This window comes from Catharus ustulatus, chromosome 18 (genome assembly GCF_009819885.2).
Source record: "Catharus ustulatus isolate bCatUst1 chromosome 18, bCatUst1.pri.v2, whole genome shotgun sequence".
In the NCBI taxonomy this organism is placed as follows: domain Eukaryota; kingdom Metazoa; phylum Chordata; class Aves; order Passeriformes; family Turdidae; genus Catharus; species Catharus ustulatus.
In genome coordinates this window covers 1,681,635-1,696,952 of record NC_046238.1, presented here as the reverse complement: position 1 = coordinate 1,696,952, position 15,318 = coordinate 1,681,635, and the positions used below count along the sequence as shown (strand labels likewise).

Here is a 15,318-nt window from a genome sequence, read left to right as displayed (position 1 = left end):
GTGCCCCGGCGCTGGTGCCATCCCCGCTGTCCCCTCTGTCACCTGTCCCCTGTCCCCACCGCCCCTCGGCGGGCGGGCCGCACCGCCCCGCACTTTTCTCCGCGGCGGAAGGTTACGGAGTGCTGCGCCCCGCGGCGGCTTTAAAGCGTGCGCACGGAGGAGGGGCCGCACTGAGCGCCGGGGCGCGGTGGGAGCGGAGCGGGCTGGGGCTCTCTCGGTGCCTGCGGGACGGACGCTGCTCGCCTCGCCCCACTGCCGCCGCCATGTCCCGCGAGCCCGAGATCATGGAGTCGCAGGTGATGTGGGAGCCTGACACGAAGCGCAACACCCACATGGACCGGTTCCGTGCCGCCGTGGCTAGCAGCTGTGGGATCCGCCTGGGTGAGCGCTGGGCGGGGGCAGGCGGGCGATTCCTGGGGCTGTAGGGGCCGGCAGGCGCTGCCTCCCCGGGCTGGCTGCACCGTGCGGCCCATCCGTGTGCTGCCCTCCTCCCGGGATAGAGGGGCACAGAGCTGCGGGCAGGATGCTCTGCTTGAGCCTGAGCCAGAGGCCTCCGGGGCAGCATCCGCTGGTGTGAGGGTATGTACCGATGGGAAAGGCAAACAGCGTTATCTGAGCGTGCTGCCGCGGCTGGATGGCAGCCCGGGCAGCGCTACCTGCGGTGTGCGGGTACCGGAGTGACTTGGTGTTTTATAGGGATGGGGGAGGCGGGATCGCTGTCGCTATGGCTGAGGGGAGTGTGAGCCTCCAGCACAGAGGGTGGCGTTATGGCCATGCTCGTGTTTTATTATGGACAGTGTGTCTGGTGGTATTGAGGTATGGATGGTGATATATGAGCTTGTTCTGTGTAGGTAAGGGGGTTTTCTGTGCTTCTGCCAGCTGTGCCTCTTCTGCTGCAATCCCTGCTTTGTGCTCGTTCACAAATACCTGTGTGGCTGTCGAGAGGTGTGTGGTTCTTTGACTTGGTAACAACCTGTTGGCTCTGATAGGATGCCTGCTTTGAGCAGGGGATTGATGTCCAGAGGTATTTCCAGCTCAGAGTGTTGTTTTTTCCATAACTATTGCCTGTCTGTAAGGAGTCTGTGCTGTCTCTGTGGACTGAGTGAACTCAGTGCATGTGGAGGTCAAACCCTTCAGTTCTGACTATATTTTATATTGTTCTCACTAAACATTTGAGGGTCTAAGCTTGTGTAGCTTTCCTGTAATAATTTGTGTGATGGAGGGTGAAAGGAGTAGTGTTGGCAAGTGGCTTGGAAGTTTGTCAGTCCAGGAGAAGTGTCAGTGGTATGAGCAGACATATTCTGGAGTGCTAGCAGTGTCAATAATGCTTCTGTCAGCTCGTGTCTAGCAGGTGTTTCCTTGCTTTGGTTATGTGTGGGTAAGCCAGGTGATTGTTTTGACTGCTGGTGATTTCCCATTGGAATCCAGGTGTGTGGTGTCCTGACTCTCCTGCTGGATGGGAAGCAAGGAAATCCAGGGTTTTGGGCAGCTCCTGGGTGGAATGGTGTAAGTGGTACACACATGATCAAGGGCTACCTGTGTTTATGGCTGAAATAACTAGAACTCTTTTCATCCCACTTGGAAGTGGCTATCTCTATTGGAAGGTGGATTCCTGTGTACATCTAGAAACCTTTCATTTTCCATTAGGTTTGCATTGGTGCTCCATGGCATGAGTGCTATTCACAGCAGAGGATGGATGCTCTCTGTAACATTAAGATGTGGACTCTGAGGAGAGCTGAGGGCAGTATAGCCCCTTAGACAAAGGCCCTGGAAATGTAGCAACAAAATGCAGTGTTTGATTGTTGAGTAACAGGCCTGTGCCCTGAAGGACTTGCATGCTGAAGCTTATTTGGAGCAAACTTTATAGACAAACCAGAATAAACTCTTCATGTTGTAAAAAACCAAGTCAATTGTGACCTGTAGCTTCTTGCATGTATCAAATGATTTGGGGCAGGTGGTGCCATTGGGTTTTGAAGGGGGAGATGGAAACTTGATTTTTTTTTTTCTTGTGTCAAGTCTTATCTCTGTGCAGCTGATATGTGGAGTAAAGGGTAGTGCTGAGTAACTCTGGAGTGTAAAAAGGGTGTGCAGAGGCTGGGATTTGGGCAATATGTAGATAAAATCTGTTATGGGAAGAGTCTTTGCCTTGTCTATCAGTAATAGCCAGGGGATAATCTCACTTTGATAGAAAGGATGGGTGGGGGAAGCAGTTTAGTGGCTAAGTGTGAGTAACAGTGCAGAGATGGTTTTGAATGTTTTTCTTCTAAAAAGCTGGACAATGTGCTCCTTGTAGAAAAGGGGTTGCAAAGATGACTTTGGCAGCAATTGGCTGGATAACAGGCTGAAAAAAACAGATAATTGGTGAAAATGCCTTTGAGTGGTTTAGCTGAAAGCACCACGTAGGGAGCAGTTGGCAGAGCAGCAAACTTACTGTCACTGATGGCAGAAATATTTAATTGGTTACTGGCACAGCTTCTGATATTGTGGACACAATGAGGAAATGTCACTTCCAAGCTTGGGATGAGGAATTGGCTTCAGTTATTCATACCTAGAACTGATTTACACTAAATTTCAGCATTTGGTTTGGATTGTGGGGTTTGTTATGCATGCTTCAGGTTGCTTCATGTGTCTCAAAATCAGCTAAGAATTAAACTGCTTATTTCCTTGTTTTTACTGACAAGTCATGATTTTAATATGTAGCTAGTAAACATCTTGTTTGACTTCATTCATGCAGTTTCAGCTTGAAAAGGTGAGCTGCAGTCTGTCAGACCTCATATTTACTGAACACTAGCTGTGCTTCCTGAGACAGTGCTGTTGATAGCAGGGCTGGATAATGAGTGCCTCTAATCTGTGTCCCTCAGCTATCAGAGGCCTTTGGCCCCAGGCTGGGACCTCACAGCGAATGTCCCTTGTTAGGAAGCTCTGTTTATCTTGTGCTGTGTGAAAGTATCGTGTTGGTAGATAGGAAGTGTCAACAAGCAGGACTTGTTTAATCTTCGGTGGCAGGGGAGTGTGTGTGCCTGTTGCAGGGAGTTTTTTAGAAAAGGTCACTGTCTCTGTGGGGGCAAATGGCTCCTAGCACAGTCAGGTGAAGTGATGCCATCTGTCCAGGGAGGTTCCACAGTCGCTTCCTTTGAGCAGAAATTATCAACTCTGTGCTCAGATTTATCTTCCTGATGTTTTTAGCCATGAATGTTCTTTATCTGGGATATCCCTAATTGTAGTTTGTGTGGATCCCTGTGATACTCTGCATGGTGCTGACACATATCTATTCCTTCCAGCCAACTATGATGATCTCTACCAGTGGTCAGTGGAGTCCTACTCAGACTTCTGGGCAGAGTTCTGGAAGTACAGCAACATCGTGTGCTCCCGCCTGTATGATGAGGTAAGTTCAGTGCTTATCTGCTCAGTGCCACAGAGCGGAAATAAACGGGTGTTACAGCCAGTCTTCTGACCTCTTCTTAGAACTCTGGCATGCAATAGGAAGAATTGATCTAGTTCTGGATTTCCTGATGTGTTGGGAGGTGCTACTGTGAAACTCTTGGGTTTTGTTGTGCTGTAGTGTCCTTGTGGCCGTGTGCTCCTGCACGCCTTGTCATTCCTGGCTGCTCGTGGGGAGTGCTGCCTTAGGATGTGCTGGTGGAACATCATCCTGGTTTTGTAAATGCTGGCATTCTCCCAAGTTCATGTTTGCCTTCTCTGACTCAGCTTACCTGATAAGCACACCTGTTACACTCTGGCTTTGTAGAACTGGTCATGGAAGCTCTGCAGTCAGGGGTAGGCTGGAAATACCTCTGAGGGAATGGTGGTGGAACACCAGACAGTGCCACAGTTCCTTTGGAGGAAAGGTGACTCTGCAGATGTTGCACATGGAGCCTTTGGACAGTCCTGGGGTAGGATCTCACCACCACCCTGTGGTTTTCCATCTGAGGGAGATGTTGGGCTAATTACTTGATGCAGTGGAACGTTCCTGGTTTTAGGACATGTCTTAATGCCTGGAGTCCATCTGTCCCAGAGCCCTCAGAGTTCTGGCAGTCCTGCAGAGGGGACTGGTCATTCTCTTTTCACTTCTCCTGTTTTGCTGATTTCTGGTGGGATAGATCAGGTGTTTCTTCCTGCCATGGGGCTGTGTGCTCAGGTGTCATTTAGTGTGACCCACCCTTCAGAAGAGTGAATGCAGCAAGAGAGTAAGAACTAGCCTGCTTTGAGGGGTGTGGTCTAAAACTTTACATTTTCTGTAGGTGCTAGCTCAAACTCTGGGAATTTTCAGAGTAACTGAGCTGGTCTGTGGTAGCTAGAGGGCTGAACAGTTTGGTTTGAACTCTTATAGCTTGATCCTGTCTGCTGGAAGTAAACATTGTTTTGAGGTAAATAAAGTTTTTTATGAAACAGAGTTGACTCTTTTGTTCCCAAGTATTGAAACAGCTTCTACTTCCACTGGTCATTCCAAGAAAAACAATAAAACTTTGTGTACAGAGAGTAAACCCAGCCAGGATTTTATTTAATCCTAGTAAAGGTTTGAGGTATGTGATGTGTAGCAGTTGACATCTGTCACTTGTGTCATGAACAGAGGTATTTCAGTGTGCAGAGCTGTGCTGGCAGGCAGCACTGCTGTTGGAATGTCAGCTTACAAGCAGCTGTTTTTAAACGAGGGATGTCTCTGAAATTCTCCTTTTGCTGTGAGAAGCACCTGACACCTGTTGGTGCTGTGGAGGGGCCTCTAAGGGAGGGATCAGGTTGTTCATCTAACCAAGTACCACTGCCAAAGACTGGGTGTAACTGGGAGTCCCAGGTGTTACCTGGGGAGGAAATAAAGGAGTAAGAGTCCTTGTGCTAGTGGAGCTCCTACAAGCTCTGAAGGATTTTTTCCACTTCAGAAAAAAAACTTATGTTGGACCTTGTCCTGGAAAATGTTGAAGGCATTCTGCTCGCTTTTCTTCAAGCTGAGGAAGTCAGAAATGAGTCAGTTGTAAGAGCAGCTTCTAATTGCTGCAGTAATGTCTGTTAGTATAAAAATCATTTGTGCAGCCTGGGTTGATCAAGTATAAATGTTATAATTCAGTTCTTGCCAATTGTTAGGAGCAAAGAAATCTGAGTTCCTTTTCTAGAAAATTTGAAATAAAATAAAGCAGTAGTGTACTTCCACATGAGTTTTAACTTGAAATTTAATTTAAAGATTGCCTCCAGTAATACATACAGTAGTTTCACGAATACAAGCCGCACGGATTATAAGCCGCACCCCCGGTGCCTCGACAATGTTGCTGTCTTTGTCAATAGATAAGCCGCACCCCGAATATTAGCCGCACTTTCGTTCGTCGCGAGAATCCGTGCGCAGCTTTCACAAATTGGCCAATTAGTAACAGGATCGCGGCATAGCGGGGTTTACTGGCTCGGGGCGGGGCCAGGAAGGCTCGGCCCGCTCATGGTTGCCGACGGGGCCGGGTGGCCCAGCTCAGCGCCACGGCTCGGCGGGGCTGGCCGGGTGGTGCTGCCGCCGCCGCCGGGCTCGCTGGCCCCCCTCTCCCGTCAGCACCGCCCCGCTGCCGCGTTCGCTCGCCCGGCTGGCAGGGCTGCCGCCGCCGCCGCCGGGCTCGCCGTCCGCCCCGCTGCCGCTTTCGCTCGCCCCGCGCCGCGCCTCGCGAGCGCCGCGCCCGCCCCGCGCCGCGCCCGACCCGCGGCGCTGCGGCGGCGCTTTCGCGGCTCGCGGTTCGCGGCTCGCGGCTCGCGGTTCGCGGCTCCCGGCGGCGCTTTCGCGGCTCGCGGTTCGCGGCTCCCGGCGGCGCTTTCGCGGCTCGCGGTTCGCGGCTCCCGGCGGCGCTTTCGCGGCTCGCGGTTCGCGGCTCCCGGCGGCGCTTTCGCGGCTCGCGGTTCGCGGCTCCCGGCGGCGCTTTCGCGGCTCGCGGCTCCCGGCGGCGCTTTCGCGGCTCGCGGCTCCCGGCGGCGCTTTCGCGGCTCGCGGCTCCCGGCGGCGCTTTCGCGGCTCGCGGCTCCCGGCGGCGCTTTCGCGGCTCGCGGCTCCCGGCGGCGCTTTCGCGGCTCGCGGCTCCCGGCGGCGCTTTCGCGGCTCGCGGCTCCCGGCGGCGCTTTCGCGGCTCGCGGCTCCCGGCGGCGCTTTCGCGGCTCGCGGCTCCCGGCGGCGCTTTCGCGGCTCGCGGCTCCCGGCGGCGCTTTCGCGGCTCGCGGTTCGCGGCTCCCGGCGGCGCTTTCGCGGCTCGCGGTTCGCGGCTCCCGGCGGCGCTTTCGCGGCTCGCGGTTCGCGGCTCCCGGCGGCGCTTTCGCGGCTCGCGGTTCGCGGCTCCCGGCGGCGCTTTCGCGGCTCGCGGTTCGCGGCTCCCGGCGGCGCTTTCGCGGCTCGCGGTTCGCGGCTCCCGGCGGCGCTTTCGCGGCTCGCGGCTCGCGGTTCGCGGTTCGCGGCTCGCGGCTCGCGGCTCGCGGCTCGCGGCTCGCGGCTCGCGGCTCGCGGTTCGCGGCTCGCGGTTCGCGGCTCGCGGCGGCGCTTTCGCTCGCCGGGCGGCGCTTTCGCGAGCGCCGCTTTCGCTCGCCCCGCCGGCAGGGCTGCCGCCGCCGCCACCACGCTCGCCGGCCGCCCCCTCCCGTCTGCACCGCCGCCGCGTTTCCTCGCCCTGGCCGGCACTGCAGGCCCCCGCACCGCCGGGCTCCCCCACGCTGCTGGCCCCGATTCTGCTGGGCTTCCCCCGCTGCCAGGCAGCCCCACCCGCCGGCCTTCCTGCTTCTGCCATGCTCCCCTGCACTGCTAGCCCCAGTTCTCCCGGGCTCCTCCGCCCTGCTGGCTCAGGCTCTGCCGCCCGCCCCCGACACTGCTGGCCCCGCCTCTGCCAGGCTTTCCCACCTCTGCCGGGGCCGGCCGGGCTCCAGCTTGGCTTGGGGCTGCCGCGGGCTCTCACTTCCGTGTTGGCAGCTTTTAGAATTTTGTTAATAGATTAGCCGCCCCGGAATATTAGCCGCACTTCCGGGTTTCCACCAAAATTTTGGTCAAATTGGTGCGGCTTGTATTCGTGAAATTACTGTACACTGCTCTCAAAGCAAAAAGCCATTGGGTTTTTTGGAATGGGATGTATTTTGAGGCTTGCTTGGCTTTCAGAAGAGCCTTTCACTTGGACTGAAGGAAAGCTCTTTCTGTAATGTATGTGCAATCCATGAGAGAGAACCTGAGGGTATAAACTGAAGCTTTCAAAAACACAAGTATAAAATAAAGTTTCTATTTAAAGATTTCCAGAGAAATGTGCTGCTGAGCAGCTGAATCAGTAAGCAGAGGGACATTTTGGGAGGAATTTAGACCTCTGGCTAATGCTAAGGAGCCATTTACCTATCAGTGTTATTCAAGTTAGGCTTAAATGTGACTTATGAAGGGGTATTTTAATACTTTGAGGCTTGATTAGTTCAAGATGGGGCAAATTTCCAGCTGACTATATTTTTGATGATTTTCCACGGCATTTTTCAGTTCTTTGCATCTCTTAGTCTGGAGTGCTAATTAATACAGGTTAATTAGGTTGGATCCTGTTAATCCTTAAAAGTGAGAACTTGAGTAAAAAGCTGGAACTCTTCAGTTACATTTGACTCCACAATTAATTATTTTGGATGACCATTGTGTGAGCTCCTGCTGTTGGTGGGGAAGAGTGGATGCTCCCTTTGAAAGAGGGTATGGCCTGGCACAGAGTTCAGATGTGCTGCAGCTCAGTCCCTGTTTGGGATGTTCAGGGACAGACCCCAATGTTCCTGGGGGATCTCCTGCTCTGGGTGCTGTCACAATGGTTTGTTTTAGTTGTGTGTTAAAGGCTGGTCCAAAGGTAGAGCTGTCAGCAAGGAGCTTTCCCTGGTTTGTGGTGACGTCTTTGCTTGTGACAGTTGACAAATAATTAAACTTTCCCGGCCTCTAATTACAGGGTCAGTGTCTGTTTGCCATCTGCAAGCTGGCAGAAGTGATTCTTGCCTAATGAAGTGCAAAGAGCTTGGAAGTAAGGACTTGTGTACAACGCTGTGAAAAAGCAATTCTGTTTCAGTTGTCCTGGAGTGAATTTCTGCTTCTTTCAGGTGGTGGATACATCCAAAAGCATCGCAGATGTCCCGGAGTGGTTCAAGGGCAGCCGGCTCAACTATGCAGAGAATCTCCTGAAGCACAAGGACAACGACAAGATTGCACTGTATGCAGCAAGTAAGGGAGAGTCATGCCTTGTGTTTCTTTGCTGCTCACAGGACTAGGCCTTATGGAACAGCTCTGAGGAAATGTGGGAATAAACTGGTTTGGGTGAAAGGGAAAAAGGGTGATGAAGTCAGTAACACTGCACAATCTGATGCAGCTCTGCAAAAGAAAAAAACCAAAAGAGCAAAACATGCTCTGGGAATAGAGACCTGAAAAGTCCTTGGAAAACTGAATGATTTCTTAGAGTGTGCTCAGCTGCATTAAGGTAGTGGAGGTCATGCTGTATTTAAATCACTCAGTATTTGAGATATTAGTTCACATTTGTCATAAGCACTCACCTACTGCTTGCCTTCAGGAAGTATTTTAGCATTGTAGCTTGATAATGTCCTTCCACCTTCTTCCTGTGCCTTTTATTTTGGGAATACTGAGAACCACATGGGGTTTAGGCAGGAATTAACTCTACTTTTGGCACCACAGAAGAAAGTTATGTGCCTGGAAGATTTGTAACTTTACTTTGCTGGAGTGCTAAATCTCAGAGTTAATTTGTTACACTGAAGATTTGAGCCTAATAAAATCTGTGTACCCTCCTGAGGATGTTCATGAACAAACACAGAGAAAGGACTTTTCTTTTTTGTCTACTGACTTTGGTAACTTTTTAAAAACCAGTTCTAATCTCTATTTGGTGGGATTATCTGTGCAGGAGTGGGAGTGCTTCCTTAGGGAGCTGCATTTGGGGCTTCCCTTCTGCTGGAACTAATCCTTGTCATGGGACTGACCAAACAGTGATGCTTCTTAATGGCTTATCAATGAACAATGAAGCCTTGCAGCTCCTTAGGAGAGAAAATGATGCAGAACTCTGCACTGACTGTGTAGGTGTTAGAAATCTTAGTTTCTGATTTTTGGCTATGTGGGAATTGGTTTTTGAGTTACACAGCTGTTTAAATACAATTTATTTGTGAGACAAGAATCACCTTCTGCATTGTTGAAGAAATCAGTTGCATTTCACTGGTTAGAGGTATTGAAAGAGACCTCTCTGATCTCATATATATTAAAATAAACTACAAGTTCAGAGAGAATGATGAAATCTGTGACACAGTTTTGGTGGAGTAAGAATTGATCTGGTAAAGTCTGGTGGAAATGAGGCTTGTAACCAAAAGCTGGCTTTAAAGTAATTGGAGGCATCACTTTCAGATTTTGAGATCATTAGAAAAGCTTCTTATGTATTATTTAGTGGAGAAAAAGTCACTGTAGTTGAGTGCATCTTGTGGAGCACCTGAAAGCCAAACATTGATTAACAAGTCAACTCTAAGTGTATGGAGAATTGATGTGATTGATTTGTTAATGTTTAGCTTTTAACATGTGACTTGGAGTTAAATATTGTCACTCCAGATCATCACAGGAATTAACAATTCAGTGAATTCCTTGGTTTGACATGTGATTATTGTTCTGTAGGTCTCTTTGTTAGGCAGTCATGGGGTGTATCAGAGACTGCTTTGTCACATAATCACAGGTGCTGATAGCAAAAGGAGCAAAATTATTTATTGGCTGATTATTGTGTGAATGCTGGAATGAACAATTGGCTCCTCTGCAGACTTCCACCTGCATTTTGTTCCTGACCTTCTGCTGTGTTTAATCTTCTTAAGGCCTCTTAAGTCAGAGTGGTTTTTGGTGACTCCCTGCTGCTGGGTCAGAGTGGTGCTTTGGGGGCCTGGGTCAGGTTTGTGTTCACTGGGGATGGTTCTGTGGGAGCTGTGTGGATGTCCCAGGGCATAGCAATCTAAATTAACTTTCCTAAACAATTTCACTTGTCACTGGCTCCCATGGCGAGTCTTTTTTGTGATTCCCTTCTCCTGGGGCTTTAATCGTGGAGCAAGATCAGTGTCTCATTTCCTGTTGCTCTGTGGGAACCCAGGCTCTGCTGGCAGCCCCTGCTCAGTTTATGAACTATATTAACAGGGACTTGGGTTGTTTTGAATCATGACTTGCTTTGTGCAAGTCCAGATTTATTGGTGTGAAGGTCTAAGAAGGCAAAAGATTAAAAAAATACCATTCCCTGCTTGAGGCAGTCAGACAGAGTAGCTGTTGGGAGGAGCAGGGTGTGCAGCTCACCTTTCCTGTGGCATCCTTGGCATGTGTGACTCCAAGAGCAGTGCTGGACAGGGGGGACAGGACAGGACTTGTGTTTGCAGCAGGCACACTGAGGAGGTGCAGGAGGGGACGTGGAAGTGACAGATTTTTGCTTTCATAACATTTCAGTTAGTTTGTTTTGTTTCACGAGTGATTTATGAACAGCTTATGTAACACCTGACATGGAGTACAATGGGGAGAACACCCTGCAGATCCTTTCAGAGCTGAGTGCAGCCCAGTTTGGTTTGTTTGCTTTGTGCTGCATTGACAGGGACAGATGTTCCAAAAGCACACTCAAAGTCAGGCCTGGCTGTGTATGATGATTTTCTAGTCACTGACTTGCTGTAATAAAACCTGAACTTGGCAGCTTGTGCTGCTTCTTAGACCTGATGAGAAAACTGAGCAAAAAGGGAAAATGAGGTTTTTATAGTGTTAGAAATTACCCTTGGTGAGTGCAGTATATTTGCCATGAATCCTCCCTGAGAGCACACCTTTCTCCAGTGAATAGTTTGTGTCTGCAGATGTGTTTATCTTTAGAAATGTCCTCATGCCTGCTGAACAAATACCACTGATTAATAATTGATTCCCATTAAAAAGAAGTGGTTTTGGTGCAGCATAAGAGGAACTTCAGAAGCAGAGATATAAATATTAGTGGAAACTGTTCTCATAGAATTGCTTTCTGTTCTTTTAGGATTAGTTGTTTGTACTAGACTAATGTTGCAGTGCCTGATTTGACTGATTGCTTTAATTTTCTTTCCTCAGGGGAAGGCAAAGAAGAAATCCTGAAGGTTACTTTTGAAGAACTGAGACAAGCTGTGGCTTTGTATGCTGCAGCCATGAGGAAGATGGGAGTAAAAGTAGGAGACAGAGTTGTGGGTGAGTAATTTTTTTTAAGGGCCAAGAAATGGAGTTTTTTTTTTTTTTTTTTTGAAATGTGGAAGTGAGTTGTCAAGAGTTAGAGAAACACGACTGTGCAATAGTGTTTCACAGAAAATTTCACATAAACATTCTAAAGAAAAGGCTCTTGTGCTGCTGTATTTACATTTGTAGGAAATGCATTTCTAGAGGGAAGGAGCCTGGATTAGCCTGCAGGTTCTCCAGCACCAAAGGGGGAAGGAAAAATGCTTCATTCACCAAGGTCTGCTTCAGAAACACTCTGTGGAAGCAGAGGTGATGGAGATGCCTCTAGCTGAGCCTTGAGATTTGTGTGGGGGCAGGAAATGATGCTCCAGGGTTGGCTGTCCTGGTGCCACTGGCAGTTCTGACCCTGTGACCTCAGGTGACCCAGCTCTGGGAGCTGCAGGTCTGGAGGACAGAACTTGTCCTGCCCCCAGAATGAGCACAGTGAGCAGCTGCTGGGCAATAACTCTTCAAGTCACCAGTGCAGAGATTAGAGATGGAACCCTGTGATCCTTTCAGAAGCTCACCACATTTCTGCAGCAATATTTCCTGTCAAGAGACTGTCATGTGTGTTTTTCTATATAAACCCTGAGCAGCTTGTCCAGGCTTGGAATGGAGTTACATTTATTTCTAAATTTGATTTGAGCTGGGTTTGATCTTCCAGCTGAGCTGCTTCACCTTTATTTTGTGTGCTCTGTGATACCCTTTAATTTGTCAATGTAATGCAAGTCAGAACTGCAATGTCCTTGAAGCTCCTTGGCTCCCACCTGGCAGTTCTGGTGTTTGTGTCCCTGTGCTGCTGGAATCCCATGTTCTTGGAGCAGCACTTGGCCGTTATCCTAAATAAGTGTGTGCAGATTGTTACATGATGCAAACCCAAGTGATGAAACTCTTGCTTTGTTTTCTGCATGCTACAAACTTGAACCTGTGTCTTGAAAACCAAAATTTAAACCCACAGCTATGATGTGAAAATGTAAATCTACTCAGAGCTCATTTCTTGCCTATGGTATGAGTATACTCTGTGGGACTGGCAGCCAAACATGAAATTATCACAGCTGGTGGCTTGATTTTTAACACTGAATTAGAGCTAAATCCTTAATTGGGTATGAACTATACAGTGAAGTTGAGTGGTTTGTCTTAATGGAGATACTCTAATTTTATCTCCATTTTCAACCTTAATGTTGTCATGTTCATATCTGACCATTTCTTGAGCAGCAGCAGCAGGGAAAATGTACTCTGTAGCTGGAGAAAACATGGTCTGGAAATGGAGCTTAGCCTGTGCTGCTAATAATGCTATTATAGTTTTTAGTAACAGTTCCTTTTAGTTAATGAGTGTCTTGTTTAGCATTACAGGCTGGCTGATTTTTGAATTTTTCCTGGTTTTGTGGCTGGCTTACCTCATTTAAATTCAAAGCACAGTTGATACTTTTTTAAAGTATTAATAAAGTCACTTTAGGTGCTTCTGTGGTGTCTCAACTTCCTTGCTGTGTTTCTTGCTATTCCAGAGGCAGTCATTGGAAGAGCTCAGCTATAACACTGCAGTCAGGCTGAAGCTTCCCAAACTGAGCTGGGCAAGAGACATGAAGTGTTGGGTGGGGAAGCTGGAGTCCCACACCCACTTGTGCTATCAAAAGTCAGGCTCTCCAGAACTTGCCAGAATCCATGGGGATGTAATTTGTCCCAAAACTTGGAGCAGATGGCAGAGGGAAAGGCAGTTCTCACTGTGGTTCATAGTAGTAACACAGGGCATGCTTCTGGTGCTTCTGCAAAATCAGTTTTGGAATAGAAAGGAGATATTCCATGAACTTCATTACAGCTGCCTAACATGCAGTCAGCCTGTCAGGTTCTGACACCCTTTGTTGACACTTCCTCCCAAAATCTGAGCTGTTGGAATTACACATGAGACTATTACTGTTGTTTTCCTGTGATTTTCATCTCCATGCTTTGCTGCCTCTAAGATAAGCCTACTTTAACTTCTCATTACACTTAACATACCCCCTAGTTTGTTCAATGCAATTTATGGTTGCATCATGACAGTAATAGTGTGTTGAAGCTGGAGGTGGGTGAGTGTGGGTGGACAGGCAGAGGTGTCAGCACTTTTTCAGCTTGATTTCATTCCAGTCTTCCCTTTCCATCACTGAGAGCACTTAATAGTGAACATAATTGAAGCAGATGTGTTGTGAAAGATATTTCTTCCTCTAAAGATGTCTTGTAGTCCTGTCAGTGATTCTTGAACAGTTGGAAGAGAGATAGAATACCTACTGCAACCTGCCCAGATCCACATGTGAGCTACTCCTGGTCTCCCACTGCCATCTGTTTGCCAAATAACAATGACTAAAATAAGAATAAAATACAACTGGGAGGATGTTTCTCCTCTCTGGATAAGTTGCTTCTACTCTATCCCTGTAGCCAGCTTTGCTCTGTTACAAGTCAGCAGTTAAAAACAATCTGATCTTCCCCATGTGTTCACACAAAAGCATCCTCAACAAAACAGCAGTGAATTACATTGTCTAAAGCTATTTTATCTATAGCAACTGTATTAGCCCTGCTTGCTTACGTGGGTTTTAAAGCTAGCTTTGTAAGGAGATTACCGGGGTGCTAATAGCTCCAGGCCACAGCAGTGTCAGGCACGGTGGCACTTGCAGGTCCTGCAGGAGTTGAGGTGCTGAGAAGGGAGAAGGGGAGTCTGGGCTCTGAATTCTCTGCTGGTGGAGTTCAGTAATACAAAACGTTAATATATTTTAGTTGCTGCTTCCTATTTTCCTTCCTCTTGATGCATCCTTTCAAGGCTCAGACAGCTTTTGATGCAGGGTCCCAGTTCATTTGTTGATTTATTTTTTTTCCTTCATGCACATAACTGGATGTTTGGGTGCCTCTCTTCCCAAGAGGAAACATTTATTAAACTTCATTAAGGCATTAAGTGCTTGTATGGAATGTGTTCTCAGCACTCTGAGGAATCAGACTTCTGCTCTAGTTTTCACCATCATTATATCAAATTTTTGGACTTCAGTTTTTGCCTGTTCTGTTGGTGAAGTGCTGCAGGGTAGATGAACACATGTGAGTGTAATCTTGGTGTATGCTAGATTAAGCAAATAGCAACTGACAGACAATGCTGAAGCACTTAGTCCTGAGCAGATCAGGCTGTGCCTGATAAGTGCCTCTTAAAAAAAATCCAGACAGTGTTTTTAAAATGCCACTTGTCCTGCTTAGAGACTTCACAGGTTTTATGTCAGGTAAAGCTTTCATTTCTCTGTTTTTATGGAGCCTGTGTGCATTTTTATAATTCAGGAGGAGTTCTGCTGGGAGCCTTGTGTGTCTGATATTCCTGCTTGATGGGTTCCCAGCTCCTGTGTTTGGAGCCCTTTATTCAGTTGCTCTCTAGTTCAACCAAGGGAAGATCCTTTTCTTTCTGGCAACAGAAGGTAATTTTCACCTTTCTTAGCACCTTCAAGAAGGTGGTAAGGAAAGATGCAGAGATAGAGAAATGCCTTCTGTTGCCTTCCTCATGCTGCCAAATCCTAGTTTTGATCCTTAGCTGAAATATCTCAAGGAGCATGGAGGCTCTAGTTAAATATGAGTAAACATGATAAATATTTAAATCAACAGTACCTTTACTCCTCTATAATACAGAGCTTTTGTACATAGGTCACTGCTCTGTGCTCCTGCCTGACGTTAATCCAGCTAAAGAAGTTGCCTTTTTCATCCTCTTTTGTCAGCAACATTCCTGTTTCTCCAGTTTCAGCCCACAGTGCCCTGAGGAGTGGGCTGACATCTCGAGGGGCACAGTCCAGCCAGAACAGACCCCTCTCTATTTCTGATGCTGTTGGGACAAATCTGAGATCCCAGAGAGCAGCAGGATCAGGTGAAGGCACAGAAATGCAGAGTCAGCTGCTGTGCATGTTTTGTACCTTAGGGCACTTTTGGCTGGAATCCTCCAAAACTGAGCCACCACCTCAAAGGCAGCTGACAAATGAAGGTGATGATTTAATTGTCTGGCTCACAACCATCAGCAGAGGCTGTGATCCTGCCTTGAGGGCTTCAGTGTGGAGTGGGAAAAGGAGAATTGCTTAGAACAGAACTGAAGCTTGTAAGCTTCAGTAAATATCTGCTCCAAAGCATGGGGAGAGATC

General features: G+C 48.3%; 1 protein-coding gene across 1 annotated transcript in view; it reads left to right on the top strand.

Moving 5' to 3' along the window:
- The first annotated feature begins 163 nt into the window (after positions 1 to 163).
- AACS (acetoacetyl-CoA synthetase) overlaps positions 164 to 15,318 on the top strand; it is a 37,554-nt gene continuing 22,399 nt past the window's right edge. Inside the window, exons 1-4 of the mRNA XM_033075737.1 lie at positions 164 to 381; positions 3,282 to 3,385; positions 8,053 to 8,173; positions 11,051 to 11,164. Coding sequence (XP_032931628.1) covers positions 264 to 381; positions 3,282 to 3,385; positions 8,053 to 8,173; positions 11,051 to 11,164 — 457 coding nt within the window. The 5' untranslated portion in view covers positions 164 to 263. The remainder of the gene's footprint in view (positions 382 to 3,281; positions 3,386 to 8,052; positions 8,174 to 11,050; positions 11,165 to 15,318) is intronic.